Raw genomic sequence first — 19477 nt, forward strand, 5'->3', positions numbered from 1 at the left:
TTGTTTATTTTCTTTAACCTATATCTGGAGTGAAATCGAGTTCATACCAGAGAACCAAAGAAAACATATAAAAAAAATTGAGTCAGAAATGGTCTAAATTGAGTCAAAAGAGTAAATGGGTCTACTTGAACAAAAGGTGACCAATTAAATTAAACCAGCCACACTGGTCTTTCATTTCAGAGCACGACATTCAGTATCAATGTTTAAAGTTTATGGTTTAATTTGCACTATAAAAATTTAAGTCTGGATCTCGAATAAGAACTTCTTAAAAATTGCTCCAAATTATTGAATTGGTTAAATTGGTGACTCGAACAATTTGAATAGTGTTCGCAACCCGACTCAACTCAATAATTGATACTCTATTTTGAGGTTGAATTATGGTGGATTACCGATTTTTTTTTTTGTAATTATTTAAAAAATTATATTAATCCACGTACATGTTATTAATAACTAAAATGTCATAAAAGTTCAATATATTAATAATGTTCGTGATAATTTAAAAGTATGGTTGGATTGTAATCTTATTTTTGAATTGATTGGGTTACCCGATAAAAAAATGTGTCAAACTCACAAGACAGATTTAATTTTTTATTTTTCAAAAATTTAATTTAAATAATAAATTTTTTTATTATGGAGTTGAAAAGAAAAATAAAAATTAAAAAAAAAAAAAAAAAAAAGGGAAAAAAAACTGAGAACACAAGAGGCGTAGGCGTGTTTGTTGTATCGTAGACATTGGCATGCAATGCAACTACGCGATGAAGGGAAGCAGAACAACGATGGAGAGTGAGAACTTACCGATTCTGAGAATTCGTGTCGTCAAATTCCTTATTCAATCTGCTCATGTGAATCTTCTTTCACTCCCAACAATTTTCAGTTCTAGAAGGCGGAAAGCAGCAAATTTCTCAGAATCTTTTGGAAACTTCTCTTCTCCAAATTTGAGTTCTAGTTTTACCTATTCTTCTTTCGTCCTCTACTCACTTTTGTTTCTGGCTTGAATCAATTTTCTTGGTAGGATCTCGAAGTGGCTCCGATCGTCAAATACTCCGCGTTGTCACTTTTCGCTGATAGATTCTACCCATCGCTTTCTGGGTAATTTTTAGCTCTTTTTGATTCTTGATGCATTCAATTTTGGAAATATTTAGTTGAATAAGCAGTATCTTGTCGAAGGACAGCACAATACGATTATAGGAATGTGAAGGGTATCATCCAATGGAGCAATATTGTCAAATTTTTGTTTGATTTTACTGATATTGCTGTTTTAATGTCATGAACGTCAGTGTTGTTTGAATTAGGATCGGAATTGTTATCATTTCCTTATGAACAATTGGAGAAATTCTATATTTATTACGATTTTCTTTTTCGGGGCCCCTGTGTTTGCTTTTGAGAAGATTGCTACTTATCTAGTGATAATTTTACCAGGGCTGTCTTATGAAATTTTCTATCTCGTTTAGATGTGAGTTAGATGTTTTTTAAGCACGTTTGGAAGAAATACTAATTTAGTGCTTTTTACGTTCTAGACTTTTCAAGATCACTTTTGGTTGTCGAACGAAATGCTATGAAAATTTAAGTAATTTTAATTGGTTGAAGTTACTTTTCATCCTTCCATAAGTCATCCTAAACTCATACTCACCTTTTAATTGTTATTTGAATCAAAAGAATCACCAGCAGCAATGCCTCAAGAAATTGGCTTCTGCAACCAATCACAGAGAGCAATTTGCAGTTATTTGCACTTGTTTCCTTATGGATATCTAGCAAAGTGGGTTTTTCTTTCTCCCCTTTCTGAAGATGAGTGCCTTAGTTTTTCATGTGATTCAACTATACAAATTCTTTTGCAGTTGCACACTTCTCATCCTCTTTCTATAAAACTTCTGAAATCTTTTGGGGATAAGATGATTAAGGAACAACATTTCATGACCCGGGATTTATTGGATGCAGTAAGTTGCTGTTTCCATAGTGGTTTTAGAATTGCTTTCTTGCTGTCATATCTGCAATTACTGATGATAATGTTCTGTAGGAGGTCATATTCATGCAGGTATTTCTCATAAACCAAAGATATTTCTTTCCTCATTCTGGTTGTGTCCTGATGATCTATGTTTATCTTCTATAGATATTGAAGTTTGAGATTGGAACTGCTAATATCACTTTTGTATTTCTTGAGGAACTTCTTATTCAATTCAAGTAAGATCTTTTGCTGTCTCACTCAAATCAGGCTGTCATTTTAGTCTCGGGTAATTACTATCAGATTGTTCTTGGCTTCTTCTTAGTTTGTCTCTTCCTGGTACTAAATTCAGGGAAGTGGCGAAAGTTGGGGAGCTTGTGAACTGGGAAGCATGCATGGATGTAATGGATCTTCTTTATGAAAAAGAGGAGACATCTGTGTCTTACAGTTCTCCTTGTTCTTTAGCTGCTGCCATCTTGGTATGTCTTTTTAGGAGTGAGATTGGAACATTTCTAATTATTCACTAACTTTCTCTCTCCTTCTCATGTTTGTAGGTTGCTTCATATCTCATCACTGTTCCAGTGCAAGAATGGGAATTTCCAGTTCTTCCCTGGGGTAAGTTGCATTTACAGTTCATCTCTCCTTTTTATTAAGCATGGATAGAACTTTGAGCTATTTTTATGGAACACTTCTCTGATCAAAGTTGAGGATTTTGCTGATATAACCTTAAATTCTCAAGTATAACACAAGTGGGAACTCTGAGTGCGGAATGTTTTTTTGTCTCGCTCAAGGCAGAATGGAGAAGGTTTCGTTGAACTGGGAGTGGAAGGAGTAAGAACGACATAGATTCTCTAGAGAATGAGAGTGGGGAAACATTGCAAGGGGGATTAGGAGATTTAGGAGGAGATTATCTCCTTTTTCTCTTCTTTTTATCCCCCAGTTGTTTCTCATAGTTTTTTTTTTTTAAAAAAAAAAAAAGATTAGATTGGTATCCTATATCTGATACTGATAGGGTTGAGAGACTCCCCATTTAGTTTATAGGAGATTTTGTTTGATGAGAGACCATTTCATTAATATTTGAAATTTACGCTTACAATTTACATGTTTAAACACTCAGTCCACTCCAAACGAGAATTTTAGAATAATAACTCGAATGCTATGAACTTCAACATGTTTAAACATTTTAAGTCGTCAAATTCACGCACAATGTTTTTGCGTTTGCCTTTCTCTCAATGTTTCGGATGTAGGTTCCACAGATATAGCTAATAAAAGGAATAGAAAGGGCGCAAGGCTCAAAATCAACTAAAATGCCCCTTTGAGGGAAGGAAATAAAACTCTCATCTCATAGGGTATCTAAGATGAACTTTGATTGATTGCCTCTCTTGGGCATGAGGTTCAAATTCAAGATGTCTGAGTTGTCTGAGCTAGATCTAACTTTCTTCGTTCCATATTGTAATACAGTACTGAATGTTATACTAGTTTGGAGCAAAAATAGTGAATCTATCATCATCTTTTTCTTCATTTTTCTTGTAATGGAGAATATTAGCAGTGAATCAGTGATGACCAAATGTAATGGAATACAGGAACTAGTGGTAGTTTAACTTACTCTGTTGTTGTTTGTTGTTGAGTGAAGCTCATAGGTTGTGTTAAAACTAATGCGTAAATTGATTTACTCGTATAATCGCAGTCCAGTTCGTAATGCCATTCATAGAAGAAGATATTGTGGAAGAAGTGAGAGGCATTCTACTTCACGTTTTAGAGACTGATACTCCGATTGCTAGAAAAGTAGCAAGGGCTTGAAAACAGAGCAGCTCTTAATCATGAGAAGTAAGTTCTGTTGCTATTTTGTGGTATCTTTTTGGCTTAAATGTTGAAGTTCCTGCCAGGAAGAAACTGAAATGCATTGTAGCTTTAGAAGCCGGACAAATAGAGAAATATAATCAGCCTACCAAAGTGGATAATGTTCTTTTAGCAACAACATATGATCTAAGTCTTAAAAGTAGAGCTGTTTAAATTTTTAAAATTTTTAAAATTGGGCGCTTTTTAGCATAATAATTATTTTATGTTAATATGCTTATTTACCAACTTTTTATTCATTTTCTTGGTTTGGTTGTTGTAAGTTTGGCCTTATAAATTTTTTTAATGTTGTCTGAGAAAATCTTTAACTTCAAAGTATTTAATACATTTTATATTTTTTTAATTTATTTTTATGTTTAATGGGTTGATGAATTTTCAATTTGTATCAAGTCACCAAAAAAATTGTATTTATGGTGTAAATTTTCGAGGTTTGAGTTTAGGAAGTCTATATCTGAGATAGAACTCTGTGAAGTTTTTGTTTCGAGGGAAGATTTAAATTTTTTTCGTGGATTTATGAAATATTTAATAATAAATAAATAGTTAGATTTTAGGTTAATTTAAATTTTTGTCTTAATTTCTTTTTTTTTTTTTTTTTTTTTTTTNTGTCTTAGGCTTATTTAATAATCATTTAATTTTTAAAAATTGTGCATGTTTTTCAATTCTTAGCCAAATTTCAAAAAAACAAAAATAAAGTTTTTAAAAACTATGACCCTTTATTATTCATTGGTTTTTAAAACTCTAGCTTGTAAATATTACTTTCACCTGTTAATTTCTTTATTATATTTATAATTAAAATTTTATAAAAGTTAAATATCAAATATTCACTAGCTACAACCTTATTTTTAGGTTGCCGGACCAAAAATTGTAAACCCACAAACCAACTCAAACTTTCGCTATTCCAAAAATTCAACCAAACTCAAACACAAAAAGAAATCTACCCCAAACTAATCTAGTCTAGGTTGGTTGAATTTTCGAGTCTATGAACACGTAAATAAATTTACTTCTTCCCTATCAACGCCCGTGCATTACGTTAACGATTGGAGGGCACAACTTTAACTTTACCAAAGTACCAAAAAAAAAAAAAAAAACAAAAAACAAAATATTCCCTCTAATGCACACAAATACATCTCAAAGCTTGCAATTTATATATAAACTAAACCTTGAACAGGGCTTCTCTCCCATTGATTTGAACCATGAGTGAGTATGAATATGAAGACTCAAAATTTTCCAATTGTTGAAGCATTTGGAAGATAGTGAACTCCTGGGTGGTCGGCGCCATCAGGTGGTCGGGTGGGCTGAGCGTGTGGTGGTGTCGCTTCCTCACCGGCCTCACCGCTGCCCTTCCTTCTCTTGACACTTCACAATCACGTCAAAAGGAAGAAGAAGAAGAAGAAGGTTACATGAAGCAGAAGGGAAGAAGAGTTGGGCATTGGATGATCAGGTTCCAAGGGATGCTGCAATGCCCAAAACTCCATCTTCTCCATTTCACCCTCCTAATGCACAAACTCTTTTGGCTTGGAGAGTCAAAATAAAGCGAAAAGACATGTCGACTAGAATATGAGTTGGGTAATAAGGATGAGTATGTTATGCATGACGTAAGAAATTTCCAAAATTATTTGGGATGAATGTTACCAAAATTATTTGGGATGAAGGTTGCTTTATATGCTTTCTGCTCTATTAGAAAGAAGGATACATTAATGTGATCTGTGTTCCAGGGGATTGATTGACGTTATCTCTCCATTGAGTTTGTTTGCATGAATGCTTCCGTTGAAATTTTAGTGCTTTAGATGACCGATAGAAAATCTCCCTAATAACCTTACACACATGATTAGATTATGTATACAATGCTCTAGATGATCGACAGGATAATCTTTCCAGTAAATCATGCACAAGAGAACCAAGTCAAGTTTAGGGTGCTACAGTTAGAGCGTATACATGTTGACCCAAGTCAGTACATTTTCAGTAGACCTTGCACCTCAGTATCATAAGCGATCAGAGGTTTAAACCTATGTGCACCGTAGATTAGTTTAGCTAAGGAGCTAACACCGAACGTCCTGAAAAACTAAAGATAGGATTTAAACTGACCGGACGTTCCTAAGAACCTATTACACCTCCAAGGCATCCATGAACGAAATGAACTCTTCATCTTTAGCAAAAGCATTGAGAACCGTTTTGATCTTGTTAAAAATTAAAATAAAGCAATTAATATGAGAGCAACAACACATACCTTTGTAGAAATCGTAGCTTACAAGTCTCGATTCCAACAACGAAGTTCTTCGAAAAATTTTCCTTGCTATAACTCTGATACTATTAAATTGAATTGTTGGAGCCTTTTATAAGAATAGGAGAATTTCCGCAGTGTATTTTGACTCAATCCAAGGGGTCTATTTACCGGCCGCTTGCAAGAATCTTTACCAAGTAATATACTTAATATCTTAGATAGAGTATTTTATTTAAATCAGCTACCTCAATATATATATAACTAATTTGAATCTCATCCAATTTTTAAAAATATGTTTTTATTTAATATATTTAATATACATTTATATACTTTTAATATTTAATGTATTATATTTAATATATCTAGTATTTTTGAAATTTTAAATTAAATTTATTTTTCTCCTTTAATTTTAATATATCAAATATATTAAATATTAATTTAAACCTATATAAAAAAAATCAACTAAATTTGCTTTAAGCTAAATCTTCTAATAAAAAAAACTTAATTTATTTAATTTATTTTTATATCTATATTTGACGTAAATTAGAATTATGAACTTTCTACGACATTTAGGGAATAAGATATTTTCTGGAACAAGTAAATTATAATAATTGATTCTATTTTCATTCGTCATTATGAGCAGGTATGAAGACCTTGTGACATGTTATAAACTTATAGTTGAACTCTTATGCACGGTAGGACAAGTTATATCCACAGATGTAATCATTACATACAAACAGATCATTTACGAGTTATTCATAATTACAACTAGGCCAAAAGTCCACTTATCCCCGTAACTATATATTTGACCTTAAGTACCACTAATTCTTAGTAAACAATTCATTTATGATCCAATCATAAATTAAGTCTATTTTCGTCTACGAAAAGGGTGGGCCTCATAATCAACACTTGGAACTACTCATTTTCTTATTCTATACACGAAGGAGTAAATTTCATCTCCTGAAATTATGTTCTCAGCTCCCTATTTGGTCAAGTATCCAAAATGGTAGGCATACCGAATCGGCTACAAAAGCCATTATCACCCATGCAAATCGAATGTCAAGTTCTCATAGGTAGGAATTCGTAACTCACTCAAAGCTAAGATCGAGTCACATATAGTTATCAATTGAAACATTAATTTTCTCAATTAATGAATTTATAAATAGAGATTAAATATTTCGTAATTCAGATTTATACAAACTCATTATATAGAATACCCCATTCACCTAGCTTCTCGTTTGGATCAAATCTTTTGTAATGATTACAAAGTGGGCAGTATCAATAATGGTATCAAGATAAAACACTTAACCTTACCCATATCATATAGACCTAAAACGTTGTTACTTCAACATAATCCTTCTGTGTATTAACTACCTATCAAGAATATTTAGTACTATAGGTATCATGAGCGATCAGAGGTTTGTATACGATGGGCAAGAAAATGTTTCTTTATGCCTTCTCCGATTCACGAAAAGTGTTTCTCGACCTCTCTTTAAATTTTTCAGATCCAAGGTTCACATTCGTTCAAAACCGACGCTCAGCGATATTTAGTACTAAATTATAGTTTACCATATATATATATATCATATTTGATATTTTATTATAAGACAAATATGTAGATATTTATCTTTCAGGTATCTGTCCATTTATTACTTAAAGCAAATATTATCACTACCTACTATCCAAATTTACCATAATAACCTTGAATTTTACAATCGATCTATCTCTAATTTAGTGATATAATCCAAAGACATTGCAAATAGGTGTAGAAACCATAGCAACCTTGACATGAAGAATTAAAAAAAAAAAAAAAAAAAAATGAACCCAACCCAAATGGAGTCATGATTGACCAATTATTATAGATTACATCTATTTCCCCGCAGGCACGTCCAATCCCCACCCAATACCGCGTTGAATTGTTCGTTCATCGCATAAGCCACAAGAACACCCACAAAACGTTCCACAAGCCCACCATATAAGGATTAAAGGCCAAAAGGCATCCCGGTGGACGCGCGGGCGGGCATTTGCTGTGGTCGCCGGAGAATGAAGCTATGGCAAAAGGCTGTGGGCGCAATCAAAGACAGAAATAGCATTTGGCTTGCCACCCTTTCACGCCGCACGCCATATCGCCACCCCGACCTTGAGGCTGCCATAATCCGCGCAACCAGCCACGACGGCGCTAAAATCGATTACAACAACGCCCGCCGCGTCTTCGAATGGATCCGTACGTCTCCGGTCTACATCAAGCCTCTTGCGTGGGGCCTCTCCGCCCGCATGGAAAAGACTCGAAGCTGGGTCGTTGCTTTAAAGGGGTTGATGCTCATCCATGGGGTGTTTTGTTGCCAAATCCCGTCCGTCCAGCTGATCCGACGGCTGCCGTTCGATCTGTCCGGGTTCAAAGATTGCCACTCCAGCCCTTCCAAGACTTGGGGCTATGATGCGTTTGTGAGAAGCTACTATGCGTATTTGGATCAGAAATCAGCGTTCATATCTTCGGAGGCTAAGAAATTGAAGAAAGGGTTGAAGCCACCATTGTTGGAGGAGTTGATTAAGCTTCAAAATTGGCAATCTATGTTGGATACCTTGCTTCAAGTTCGACCATTGGATGACAACATGAAGGTATCTTAAATTATTATTATTATTTTTTTTTTTTAATTTAACCCCACTCTATTATTCTGATATCATATTAAATTACTCATCGACCCAAAACTCATAAATTTAATTAAATTACCCATCAACCAAAAGCTGTAAATTTTTTTAATTTTTTTTTGTTCTGATATGACATTAAATTAGCATCAAATTATACATTTAGTATCATATTAAATTACCCATCAACTCAAAAGTCTAAATTTAATTCCTTTGTTTTATAGGTCGGCTTAGTTTTGGAGGCGATGAACAATCTCGTTGTCGAAGTTTTCGACGTATACAGCCGAATCTGCAACGGAATTGCTCAAATTTTGTTGAAAATATACGTCTCACCAACGAAAGCCGAAGCATCGATGGCGCTTTGTGTTGTTCAAAAAGCAGCAAATCAAGTAGAAGATTTGTGTCAATATTTTGAGGTATGTAAAGAAATGGGCGTTTTGAAGGCAAGTGAGTGCCCAAAATTGGAGAAGATCCCAGAAGAAGATATCAAAGAACTTGAGCTGATCATCAATGGAAGTGTTAACAATGATGAGAAAACAAAACATTGTGAAGTTCTTAAAGAAGAAAAAATGGGGAATGATAATACGATGAGAGAGGGAGACGACGACGACTATAATAATAAGAATAATAATAACAACAACAATGGAGAAGAAATGAATGGAATTAGAAGGAATGGATCAAATAAAAGGGTTTTGAAGACAGTGATTACAGAGAAATGGGAGATATTTGATGGAGATTGTGCATCAAGAACAGCATTGGCAGGGCCTCTTCCAAGCTGTTCTTCATCCCATTTGAGTATCATTTCTATACCAAATTATAAGTCAGAGCTACCAGATTTGATCACTTTCTAGGCCACTTGATATCAGGTATTTAATTATGTATATTCACGGTCAGTCATCATCAGATAACTTCATCTTCTTCTTCTTATTATTATTTTAGTTACTAAAAAAAAGAAGGAACTAAGTTATTTGTAAGCCCTCTCTCTCTCTCTGATCCACTTGTACTAATCTTCCACTGTTTTAAATGGATATCAATGTATGTACTGATTTTGATATAGTAATGAGAAGTGTTAGAAAAATATGGGAATGAGTTATGTATATGATTAATTGAATTTTGATGTGTATCCCTTGACTAATAAAATCATGTCTAAATTTATTTGATGATGATACAAGTTAGTCCCATCAAATTCACCCCCAAAAAGATGATCAAAGTCTAGCCAGTAGATATTGTCCTTTTTAGACTTTCACTTTCGAGCTCCTCAAAGTTTTTGATACGCGTATGATAGAGAGAGGTTTCTATACTCTTATAAAGAATGTTTCGTTCGGGGCCCAGCATCTTCGATGGCACTCGTTTCTCTCTCCAATTGATGTGAGATCTCATAATCCACCCCTTTCGAAGCCTGGTGTCCTTGTTGGTACACTGTCTAGTGTCCACCTCCCTTTGGGGCTCAACGTCCTTGCTGGCACACCGTTCAGTGTCTACTCTCCCATCGAGGCTCAACATCCTCGCTAGCACACTACTCGGTGTCCATCCCCTTTAGGGCTTAGCGTCATCGCTGGCACATAGCTCGGTGTCCACCCCTTTCGAGGCTCAGCATCCTCGCTCGCACATTGCTCGGTGTCCACCCCCTTCGGAGTTTAGCTTCCTCCCTGGCATACTGCTCTGTGTCTACCCCCTTCAGGGCATAGCGTCATCGCAGGCAGATAGCTCGGTGTCTACCCACTTTGGGGCTCAGTCTCCTCGCTAGCACAGTCCGGTGTCTGGTTCTTATACCATTTGTAATAGCTCCTGTCCACTGCTAACCGATATTGTTCTCTTTAGGCTTTTCCTCAAGGTTTTTAAAACCTATCTGCTCATTTCTCTTTAGGCTTTTCCCTGGCATATTGTTCTCTTTAGGCTTTCTCTGTTTTAGCTCATTTCATTCATGAAACTTGGAGATGCTACATTAAAAAAGAGTTAGGGACCGATTTTTACCCACTAGGATTTCTTATTAGTTAGAACGATTAGACCTTCCCTGGCCATGGCTTCCTCACAAATTTTTTTTCCTTATATTTGATTAAAGCTTAAAAAATTATTTTAGAGAGATGAATTTCTTTTTCCGTTGCTTATTATTATAATTATTTAAAATTTCTTATTTTATTTTATTAAAAAACCCGATACACAAATTCTCCTCGTTTATGAACTTTCGTGGTCCAAAGTTAGCTTTTGGGTATTTAGGGTATTTAGTTCTCACCCCACTTAGAGATATACATATGTGCTAACTTCTCCACCCATACTTTACTACCTCATTAAGGGTATTTGCAAGAGGGACGATTTTCGTCTCGATGGAGGGTTCCATTCAAGGATTGCATCTCTATCTCTAGTTCAAACGTCATTTATTCACTATATACCGTCCCCGTCCCCGTCCCAAGTAGTTCCTTCCTTTTCAGCCCCACCTCACGACCCGAAGAACCAACATCTCTAGCACACTAGGTTCGATCTGCGTTCGCTTAACAATTCGCTAGCCCCAACATTGACCAACCTTACAAAATTCTAACGTACATACAAGTGCTACATCATTCCTTATTTCAGCCTTAAGTATCCGGTAAAAGTTCTTTTGTGGTCGATGCCTATTTATTTCCAGTAAGAAAGCCAATTTTTCATTCCCCAAGACCAGAACTTGTATATGATGACTACTGTGATTGGATCCAGCTTCAGAGACCTTAACATAAGTTACTTAAAATGTCTTCCAAGTTTCATATGAAATCATGAAAAGTCGGCTAAGAAGACAAAGAAACCCACCAAGAACCCAAATGAGTTACTGTTGTCAAAGCCTAAATTAGCAAACAAAAATTACCCACACGCGATCACAGACGCAAGTACTGCAAAGAAACCCAGACACGGACGATAGTGAATTTATTTGTACTTTACACGGTTAAAGATTGTTGGGAGAGGAATCCCACATCACCTAGTTAAGGAGTTGATCATGCGTTTATAAGTAAGGAAATATATTTCCATAGGTACGAAGTATTTTGGAAAAACTGAAAATGAAGTCACGAGAGCTTATGCTCAAGAGGTTCGTGATTCCTAACATACACAACCTTTCAAATCTTCCTCTAAAAGGGTTTACCTAGAAGTCCTGAATTATGATTGTTGTTGGCTTCAATCTAAGTGTAAAGAAGAATCCCGTTTTTTCTATTATCCCATTTTCTTTCGGGATAGGCGGCTCACGACCTGTATGTAGGCCTCCTCCTACCTCCACACGGCATTGTTCTTCAGCTTTCGTAGTAGTTTTATAACTACAATTGATGGAGTATGGTTCTCCAAGTGAAAGTTCAGAAAGTAAATCTTCTCTTACGTGGTATCTAGGTAGAGTGCTAACCTTAAATCAGAAGAATATGGAGATCTGTTTCCTGAGCCAAATGAGCCACGTCTTGAGCTTTTCTCCTAGAGTACAGAATGCTTGAAACTTGAGATGATGGACAGCTTCCTACACTTGAATCATTTGTATACTGAGCTGAAAAGGAGATGGCATAGCATCAATCAATAAATTATCATAGTTCATACAGTAGTCATACACGAATTTTGCACTTCAATACAAATCAAGTTTAAAAATGGTAAAATACTTGAATGATTGAAGGTTGCTCATCACCGTTGCCTTCCGTATGATCTTTCGGAGTTCTCTGGTCCACTCTGCAAGAATTTATATGAATACTTAAGGATAGGTTTCATATCTTCCTTAGCTCGACCACTGTCAGCAATAGAAGAAAAGTTGTCACTAATGTTTGCATCAAGCACAAGTATATATATTTTAAGAACTGGGATACGATTTTCAAATTCGAACTACAAAAAATTTCAATGATCCTTATAAATTGAGCTAAATCTATTAAGAACCTTAACCGATTGGTCTTTTCCATTAGAGACGTTAACAGAGTCAATAGTACCTGATGAATTGATCCCACAAAGGAACTCAAGTTGTTGTTATGTAAGCTTAATTTTCACTGTTTGCAATACTGTTAGAGAGGTAAAAGGAAGTCTCTGCCACTCAGAGTTGTAAAACATGAGTCCTCCATAGTGCAAGGCTTTTAGTAAATTGCAGTCAATTTCACGTTCTGATCAAGAAGCAAAAGAATCAAGCAAAACACTTAGCCTGCAAAGAGAAAGGTTGTCAAAGTCTAAAAGAGGTAAAAAAATCAGCCTGTATGAGCTCATAATGAAGATAAACAAGTAAAAATGTCACTGGCCCGATCAAGCACATCAAAATTGGCAAAGGAAAACTTTATTCAGCAATCCCAGATTAGTAGATACATAATAAGTTGGTGATTTCTCCACAATGGTATGATATTGTCCACTTTGAGCATAAGCTCTCATGGCTTTGCTTTGGGCTTCTCCGAAAGGCCTCATACCAATAAAGATGTATTCCTTACTTATAAACCCGTGATCATTCCCTAAATTAGTCAATGTGGGACTCCCTCCCAACAATCCTCAACAAAGAGATCATACAATGCATCAGATGGTGCCACATTTGTTAAACTACTACTGATTCCAGAAGCTCAAATCTCTAAGCTATGACGATGAATTTTAAAAAATCTCCATATTGAAAATTCAGAGAAATATTTAGATTATGCCCAAACAGGCACTTCAACGCTACCAATTAGAACAAGAAATATCCAATCAGAAGTCAGCAGGAAATAAGATCTTTCTACTGAAAATTGGACAAGCGGCCAAGCCTAGAATGAGTTTTGAAATTTTATTCAGCTCATCAGAACATGCTTAATATTCGAAAAGGAAAAATTACGAAAATGAAATCTCACTTTTAGAATTGACGATGTCACTGTAGTATGTCTGGCCAATTAGTCCTGGTGAATGCCGGTCTAATTAGCTCGATGTAACGAATCGAAATCCCTTTAGCTCAAGTCCTTTGCAAGATGTGTACAATCAGCTTAAGTGTAAGTTGTGTGTTTGCAGAAGAATCTTGTCAATGAGAAGTTAATTGTGTACTTCACTGCTACAATCCTAGACAATCATTGAGTATGCAACTCCTTGCCCTCCAAGACATCCATTCACGACAAAACATCACAAGGTCACCACCGTGATTTTATTAGAGTGCATGAGAATCATGAGAGCCATTCAAAAGAAAAAAAGGATTTACATGAGAACCATTCAAAAGGACAGGATTCTAGATACGAACATCCTTCTTTCCATCCACCAAAACTCTCCACGCAAGGATAGAAGATTGATAGTATCCAACGTTTCTCTATTCGACAAGGCTTGTCAAAACTCCAGTGAAGGAGAGGACAAGGACATTAAGAAAATGTCATAGATCCATATAATAGAGCCTCACTGGGTAAAGTATCTTGATTATCTCAACGAAAACATGAAGATAGGAACCACACAAGTCACTTCAACTAATGAAATGGCACACCTGCATTAGTTTCTACTAGGCTATACCCTGGAACCTTTTTCAATCCTCTCCGTAGCATCAAATCTCTCACCTCATTAACTTGGCCCCATCTCCCATCTGAAGCATACAGGTTAGATAAAAGCACATAAAGGCTAGCTTCATTTGGATGAAGCTCTAGCATTTCTCTGACTATGACTTCTCCAAGATCAAACCTGGAGTATAATCCACATCCATGAAGAAAAGCTCCATACAAACTAATATCTGGTTGAACTGGCATTTTCTTAATAAAGTCCAATGCTTCCTCCAGTCTACCAGATCGGGATAAAAGATCAACCATACAGGCATAGTGTTTCATGGAAGGCGCATAGTTATAATCCTGACTCATAGATTTGAAATATCTCCATCCCTCTTCAACCATCCCGGAATAGCTACAAGCAGATAATACCGTCGTGAAAATTACGTCATTAGGTTTTAAATCCTCCTTCAACATGTCGGAGAAAATGGCAAGGGATCCACTTCCATCACCCTGCACTCCATAACCACCTATCATTGCACTCCATGTGATAATATTCTTATCTCCCATACTGTCGAACACCATACGTGCTGATTTAGCATCGCCACATTTGGCATACAAGTTCAAAAGTGCAGTGCCAATGTAAAGATTTGATGAAAACAAGCCTTCTTTAATCGAGTAAACATGAAGTGATGAACCGACCTGTACAGCACCTAGGATGGCAGATGCTGAAAGGGCGCTCACCAGAGTTATTGCGTCAGGTGCAAGGGAGTCCGATCTCATTTGATTAAAGAGACGGAGGGCATCATATGCAGATCCACTCTGAGCATACCCAGATATCATTGAGTTCCAAGTAATCACATCTTTTTCCAAAACCCCAAGAAATACAACATAAGCATCGTCAATCATATGGCATTTAGCATACATGTCAATAAGAGCATTCTTCACTGCACACTCTTCCAGCCCAAGTTTAATCCCAAGTCCATGAACTAACATTCCGATACTTAAATTACCAGACACCGAACATGCCGAAAGAATACTTGCAGCGGTGACCGAATTAGGTAAGAGACCAGACCTTATTTTATCAGTGAAAAGCCTCAATGCCTCGTTGGGTTGGCCAGCTTGGGAATATCCAACGATCATTGCAGTCCATGAAACGAGATCAATACTAGGTAGCTCGTCAAATATCATTCGAGCATCTCTTGTTTGCCCACATTTAACATACATGTCCAAGAAAGCTGTCGCCAAAAAAGAGTTAAGTTCAAAAATAACGTTCTTAATGGCATAGCCATGTACCCATTTCCCCTGATGCAAAGCTCTTAATCTTGTACAAGCAGTTATTATGCTCCCTAAAGTAAATTGGTTGCTTTCGACCAATGATTCTCTCATCCGATTGAATAAAACCAGACCCTCTTCTGCACAATCATTTTGTACATATCCCGCAATCATTGTAGTCCAAGAAACCACATTCTTATCGATAATTCCTTCAAACACAGCGCTTGAGCACTCAATCTGCCCACATTTACCATACATATCTATCAAACCAGTCAATACAAAACTATCCGGTCCCCCCACCTTCACAATCTGGCAATGGACCTTCCTCCCTTCATCAATTTCACGCAATTCGCTACACGCTTTCAAAATAATTGAAAAAATAATGTTATCACATTCCTTAAATGACATCCGCATGCGATTATAGAACGGAATAATATTCGCAAACATGTCATTCAAGAAATACCACCTGATCATTACCTTCCACGCATAAAAGTCTGGGTCGCGCATTTGATCGAACACCATGCGAGCAGAACCCACATCCCCAAGTGCGCCATAAACACCGACTAACTTAGTATCACAAAGAAGATTGCCGACAAGGCCGTGAACTATGAGCAACCCATGGAACTTGATGAGAGTATCAATGTTCCTGCAAAGTCCCATGAAATAAAAGCAGGAGTGTAACGAAATAAACTGTACTGAAGCCATGGTTTGATCGAGGTCGGAGAGTGGGGGCTGGGAAGCATATGTGGAATAAGAAATGTGGTGCCCCATTTCAAGTAAAGGTCCTGCGAGACGGGAGAAGATTCGAGGAAGGCTAAAGAAGCGTTGCAACATTCCCGCTTGTGAAATGCTCTACCGTCTTGCCGCCATTCTTTAAGGATGGTCAGGTCGTATGCTCCTTTTTCAAACGCAGCGGTCCAACTTGAAAAAAACTTCAAATTTTTTTTTAAAACACTCTAGGTTTTTTTTTAGTGTTTTTAGTGGTAGATAGTCTTGCGCCCTCATCGGAGCTCTTTTTAAGCATGTTTTATTAGAGAGATATTTCTATCGATCACCTAAGCACGTAATCCAGAATTTAAATTTCACTTTAGACATATCTGGGAACTGAGGAGATCTATTAGATTCCTAGGGTGGCTCAGTGACTGAACGTGGACTTCTGACTCTAGGTTGCTCTTTTTTGACTCCTCGAATCTTTCTTAGTCTAGGAAAACTAGGGTCTAGATCCTCTGATCGTCCCTCGCAATCCTAAGGTACTCAGTTTGCTGGAAGTGTCCTAGCCTAGATCACCGTCTAGCCAACCTAACTCTAATGTCCTAGCTCTGTGTCGATAAACATTCTCTATAGGGAGAACACACAGTAAAACACTTGGAGCTAACACATAGTATATCATGCATGTTGAGGATTATTGGGATTGGGAGTGTCCCACATTGGTTAATTTAGTGGAAGATCATGGGTTTATAAGTGAGGAATACTATCTTCATTGGTATGAGGCCTTTTGGGGAAGCCCAAAGCAAAGCCATGAGAGCTTATGCTCAAAGTGGACAATATCATACCATTGTGGAGAGTCGTGATTCCTAACAATGCACACATACAAGCAAACAAGCTCAACGAGGAGATAACCTTCATCATTCACCAAAAGAACATATCACAATAGTCATCCTTCTTTCTAACAGAATTGAAAGCATATAAAACAATATTTATCACAAATCTCATCATAAGGGTATTTTGGTAATTTCTTACATCATGTATAACATACTCATCTATATTGCTCAACTCATATTCTAGTCATGCATATTTTTCTTTTTAGCGTTGCATAATACATAAAACAATATGCTTCTTGAAATCTCATCCTAGGGGCATAACGGTAATTTTATTGTAACATACATATAGTACATACTCTTCCAAAAATTTCGTTTTGAAGTCCTTAACATGCACTTTCTAACCACTTACGTAAGGAACGCTTACATGCTAGCACATCCCAGCGATCCCTACAAGTATTACTTGCCTAAAGTCTGTGGTTACTTACTTGGATGATTGCGCCTTCTCGAGCTAGTTTTTCTGCGTGTTAAGAGTTCCAAAATTTCAAAAAATTCTCTGATAAGTCCTAATTCAAGAAAATTAGAGTTAATATTGAAATTAGGATGAAAAACTGATAAATGGAGATAGACTAGGCACGTGCGTGTATAGATGTGATCGAGGGGAGTACAGATGCGCCCTTGAAGTGACAAATGGTGAAATTCCACTGGCTAGAGTGCGGAGCAAGTCAAGCCAGCTATAACCAATTGCCTTTGATTTTAGGTCGAGCGAGAAGGTCGGACACTAATCGCGAGTGACCTAGCGCGCCTTCGAGCCCTATAGAGTGCAAATTAATTCTAATTTTCCCTCGGCCAATCCGTGCTTGACACTATAGGCGGTCGCGTTGTGCCAGTGGTCTCTGTCACATGTCCTCCTCCATTCAACCAAACTTAGATTCAATTTGCAATTTCGATTTCGTTCCTATTTGATTCAACTGGGTTCCTCACCAAATCGATAGAGTTTTAAGTCATTCCAACTTAGCAGAAAATATGGTTGAATGTTATATCTAAGTTATTCCAACATTAATATCAACTCGAGATGTTCATTTCAATAAAAATGTTAAGTCTTGAATCTGCTTGCAATTCTTAAGAGTGTGGATAGGACAATTTAGCAGAGTTTAGGTAGACCGAGTCATAGGCACATGAGCTACTAAACCAGGACTTCGCACCTCTTAGCATTTGTTTTAGAGATCACAACAACGCTAATCATTAAGAAGAAAGAATTGGCCCACGCAGCGATATATTGAATATAAAGAGTTGAACTACATCGTGATTAAAAAGAGAAAACATGCACTCATGTAGAAGCAAGGGTTCCCTCAAACAAACAAACCAAGAAGGACAAGATTAAAAGGTTTTCTCTGAATTCAACAAGTTTTGTGAGTTAGAGTGATGTCGTTGGACTCACTAATCCCCCGTAGCTTAAGTAATTCTCATATCGATTATAGGAGGCTAATCAAGGACAAAAAAGACAACAAAATCAATCCTTAAGCTAACTTGATATCCCTATAAAGTGAGCGTTAAACCAAGCTCTCAGATTATGAGTCTTCATTGAACAAAAATATTCCCTTATATACTGACTATTATAGAATGTGGTTTAGTAAACCATTTTAGACGAGGAACAATGTGTTGTTGGTCTAGACTTGTTTAGAGACATAAAGTTGTAAGTTCACTCACTCTAACAATGTAGAAGATTTGTTCAAATGTTTCAAGTTTCAGAAGTCAAATAATTTGTTGGCATCAGTCATAGTATAAAGATGTGTTGGATGATATATCAAGGTTAGTAAAGTTTAATGATGTCATGAAGAGATAGCTAATTAGAGTACTAAAGGCTTACGGTGGATACCTAGGCACCCAGAGATAAGGAAGGGCGTAGTAAGTAATGAAATGCTTCGAGGAGTTGAAAATAAGCGTAGATTTGAAGATTCTCAAACTGCTGTTGAATCCATAAGTAGGCAAGAGACAACGTGACGAACTGAAACATCTTAGTAGCCAAAGGAAAACAAAGCAAAGGTGATTCTTGTAGTAGCGGCGAGTGAAATGGGAGCAGCCTAAACCATGAAAACGGGGTTGTTGGAGAGCAATACAAGCATCGTGCTACTAGGCGAAGCGATAGGTAACTCAAAAAGTAAGCATCCTACCTCATATTTATGAAAGGAACATGAGATTGTTTGTCTCGTCCTTAATTTATGACGTGATTCACGCGTAGATTACGAGTCCTTATAGGTAGACGAGGACTCAAGTTATGAGAAAAGACTAATAAGAATTTTAGCCCGGGAAAATGGTATTTACAAAACTATTAAGCGGAAGAACCTACTTAAAAATAGAAAGAAGGGATGAGGGAGAAATACCCCGAATAATTCCAAGATTAAACACTTTTGAAGGACGAAAGTTACTTTTACGTGTGTATGATGTAATAACCCAAAAATTAGAAATAAAAAAATAAAGGAAAATTGTCCCATTAAGGTTACTATTGGATTCAGTTTAACTGATTTAAATTATTATTATGAATAAATTTAAATTATTTTATCTAAAATTAAGCTTAGATACTTTCTCCTTAAGTAAAATTAAA

General features: G+C 36.5%; 3 protein-coding genes across 13 annotated transcripts; 2 read left to right on the plus strand and 1 right to left on the minus strand.

Moving 5' to 3' along the window:
* The first annotated feature begins 683 nt into the window (after positions 1-683).
* Positions 684-7980, plus strand: LOC111458921 (cyclin-J18). 5 transcript variants are annotated; one of them, XM_023101792.1, is made up of 10 exons: positions 684-842; positions 1013-1089; positions 1657-1756; positions 1836-1934; positions 2015-2032; positions 2108-2178; positions 2292-2418; positions 2494-2554; positions 3627-3766; positions 7901-7980. In XM_023101792.1, the coding sequence occupies exons 1-9, from the start codon at positions 738-740 to the stop codon at positions 3737-3739; spliced, it is 771 nt and encodes a 256-aa protein (XP_022957560.1). In that variant the 5' UTR covers positions 684-737; the 3' UTR covers positions 3740-3766; positions 7901-7980. The 5 variants fall into 5 exon arrangements, with proteins under 5 accessions (XP_022957560.1, XP_022957559.1, XP_022957558.1 ...); XM_023101791.1 differs by lacking the exon at positions 7901-7980 and adding an exon at positions 4965-5366; XM_023101790.1 differs by lacking the exon at positions 7901-7980 and having other exon boundaries at positions 3627-3958.
* A 21-nt stretch (positions 7981-8001) lies between these two features.
* LOC111458920 (putative clathrin assembly protein At1g25240) lies at positions 8002-9743 on the plus strand. Its single transcript, XM_023101788.1, has 2 exons — positions 8002-8636; positions 8888-9743. Exons 1-2 carry the CDS (start codon positions 8061-8063, stop codon positions 9512-9514), a joined length of 1203 nt encoding a protein of 400 aa, XP_022957556.1. The 5' UTR covers positions 8002-8060; the 3' UTR covers positions 9515-9743.
* Positions 9744-11436: 1693 nt separating this feature from the next.
* On the minus strand, positions 11437-16241 carry LOC111458927 (pentatricopeptide repeat-containing protein At2g03380, mitochondrial). Of its 7 annotated transcripts, XM_023101806.1 has the most exons (5): positions 13457-16241; positions 12587-12792; positions 12269-12393; positions 12025-12159; positions 11437-11941 (listed from the first exon to the last, which is right to left on the minus strand). In XM_023101806.1, the coding sequence occupies exon 1, from the start codon at positions 16166-16168 to the stop codon at positions 14051-14053; it is 2118 nt and encodes a 705-aa protein (XP_022957574.1). In that variant the 5' UTR covers positions 16169-16241; the 3' UTR covers positions 11437-11941; positions 12025-12159; positions 12269-12393; positions 12587-12792; positions 13457-14050. The 7 variants fall into 7 exon arrangements, with proteins under 7 accessions (XP_022957574.1, XP_022957578.1, XP_022957575.1 ...); XM_023101810.1 differs by having other exon boundaries at positions 11437-12154; positions 12269-12335; XM_023101807.1 differs by having other exon boundaries at positions 11437-12154.
* Between the last annotated feature and the right edge of the window lie 3236 nt (positions 16242-19477).

Source organism: Cucurbita moschata, unplaced genomic scaffold (assembly GCF_002738365.1).
Source record: "Cucurbita moschata cultivar Rifu unplaced genomic scaffold, Cmos_1.0 Cmo_Scf00021, whole genome shotgun sequence".
Lineage (NCBI taxonomy): Eukaryota > Viridiplantae > Streptophyta > Magnoliopsida > Cucurbitales > Cucurbitaceae > Cucurbita > Cucurbita moschata.

Bases quoted from the DNA above. Each gene is read 5' to 3' on its own strand.
- LOC111458921 (XM_023101792.1), top strand. From the start codon at position 738: ATGCAATGCAACTACGCGATGAAGGGAAGCAGAACAACGATGGAGAGT. The intron at 1,090-1,656 runs GTAATTTTTAGC...TTGAATCAAAAG, and splicing joins TTCTACCCATCGCTTTCTGG to AATCACCAGCAGCAATGCCT. The intron at 1,757-1,835 runs GTGGGTTTTTCT...ATTCTTTTGCAG, and splicing joins CCTTATGGATATCTAGCAAA to TTGCACACTTCTCATCCTCT.
- LOC111458920 (XM_023101788.1), top strand. From the start codon at position 8,061: ATGAAGCTATGGCAAAAGGCTGTGGGCGCAATCAAAGACAGAAATAGC. The intron at 8,637-8,887 runs GTATCTTAAATT...TTTGTTTTATAG, and splicing joins CATTGGATGACAACATGAAG to GTCGGCTTAGTTTTGGAGGC.
- LOC111458927 (XM_023101810.1), bottom strand. From the start codon at position 16,168: ATGTTGCAACGCTTCTTTAGCCTTCCTCGAATCTTCTCCCGTCTCGCA.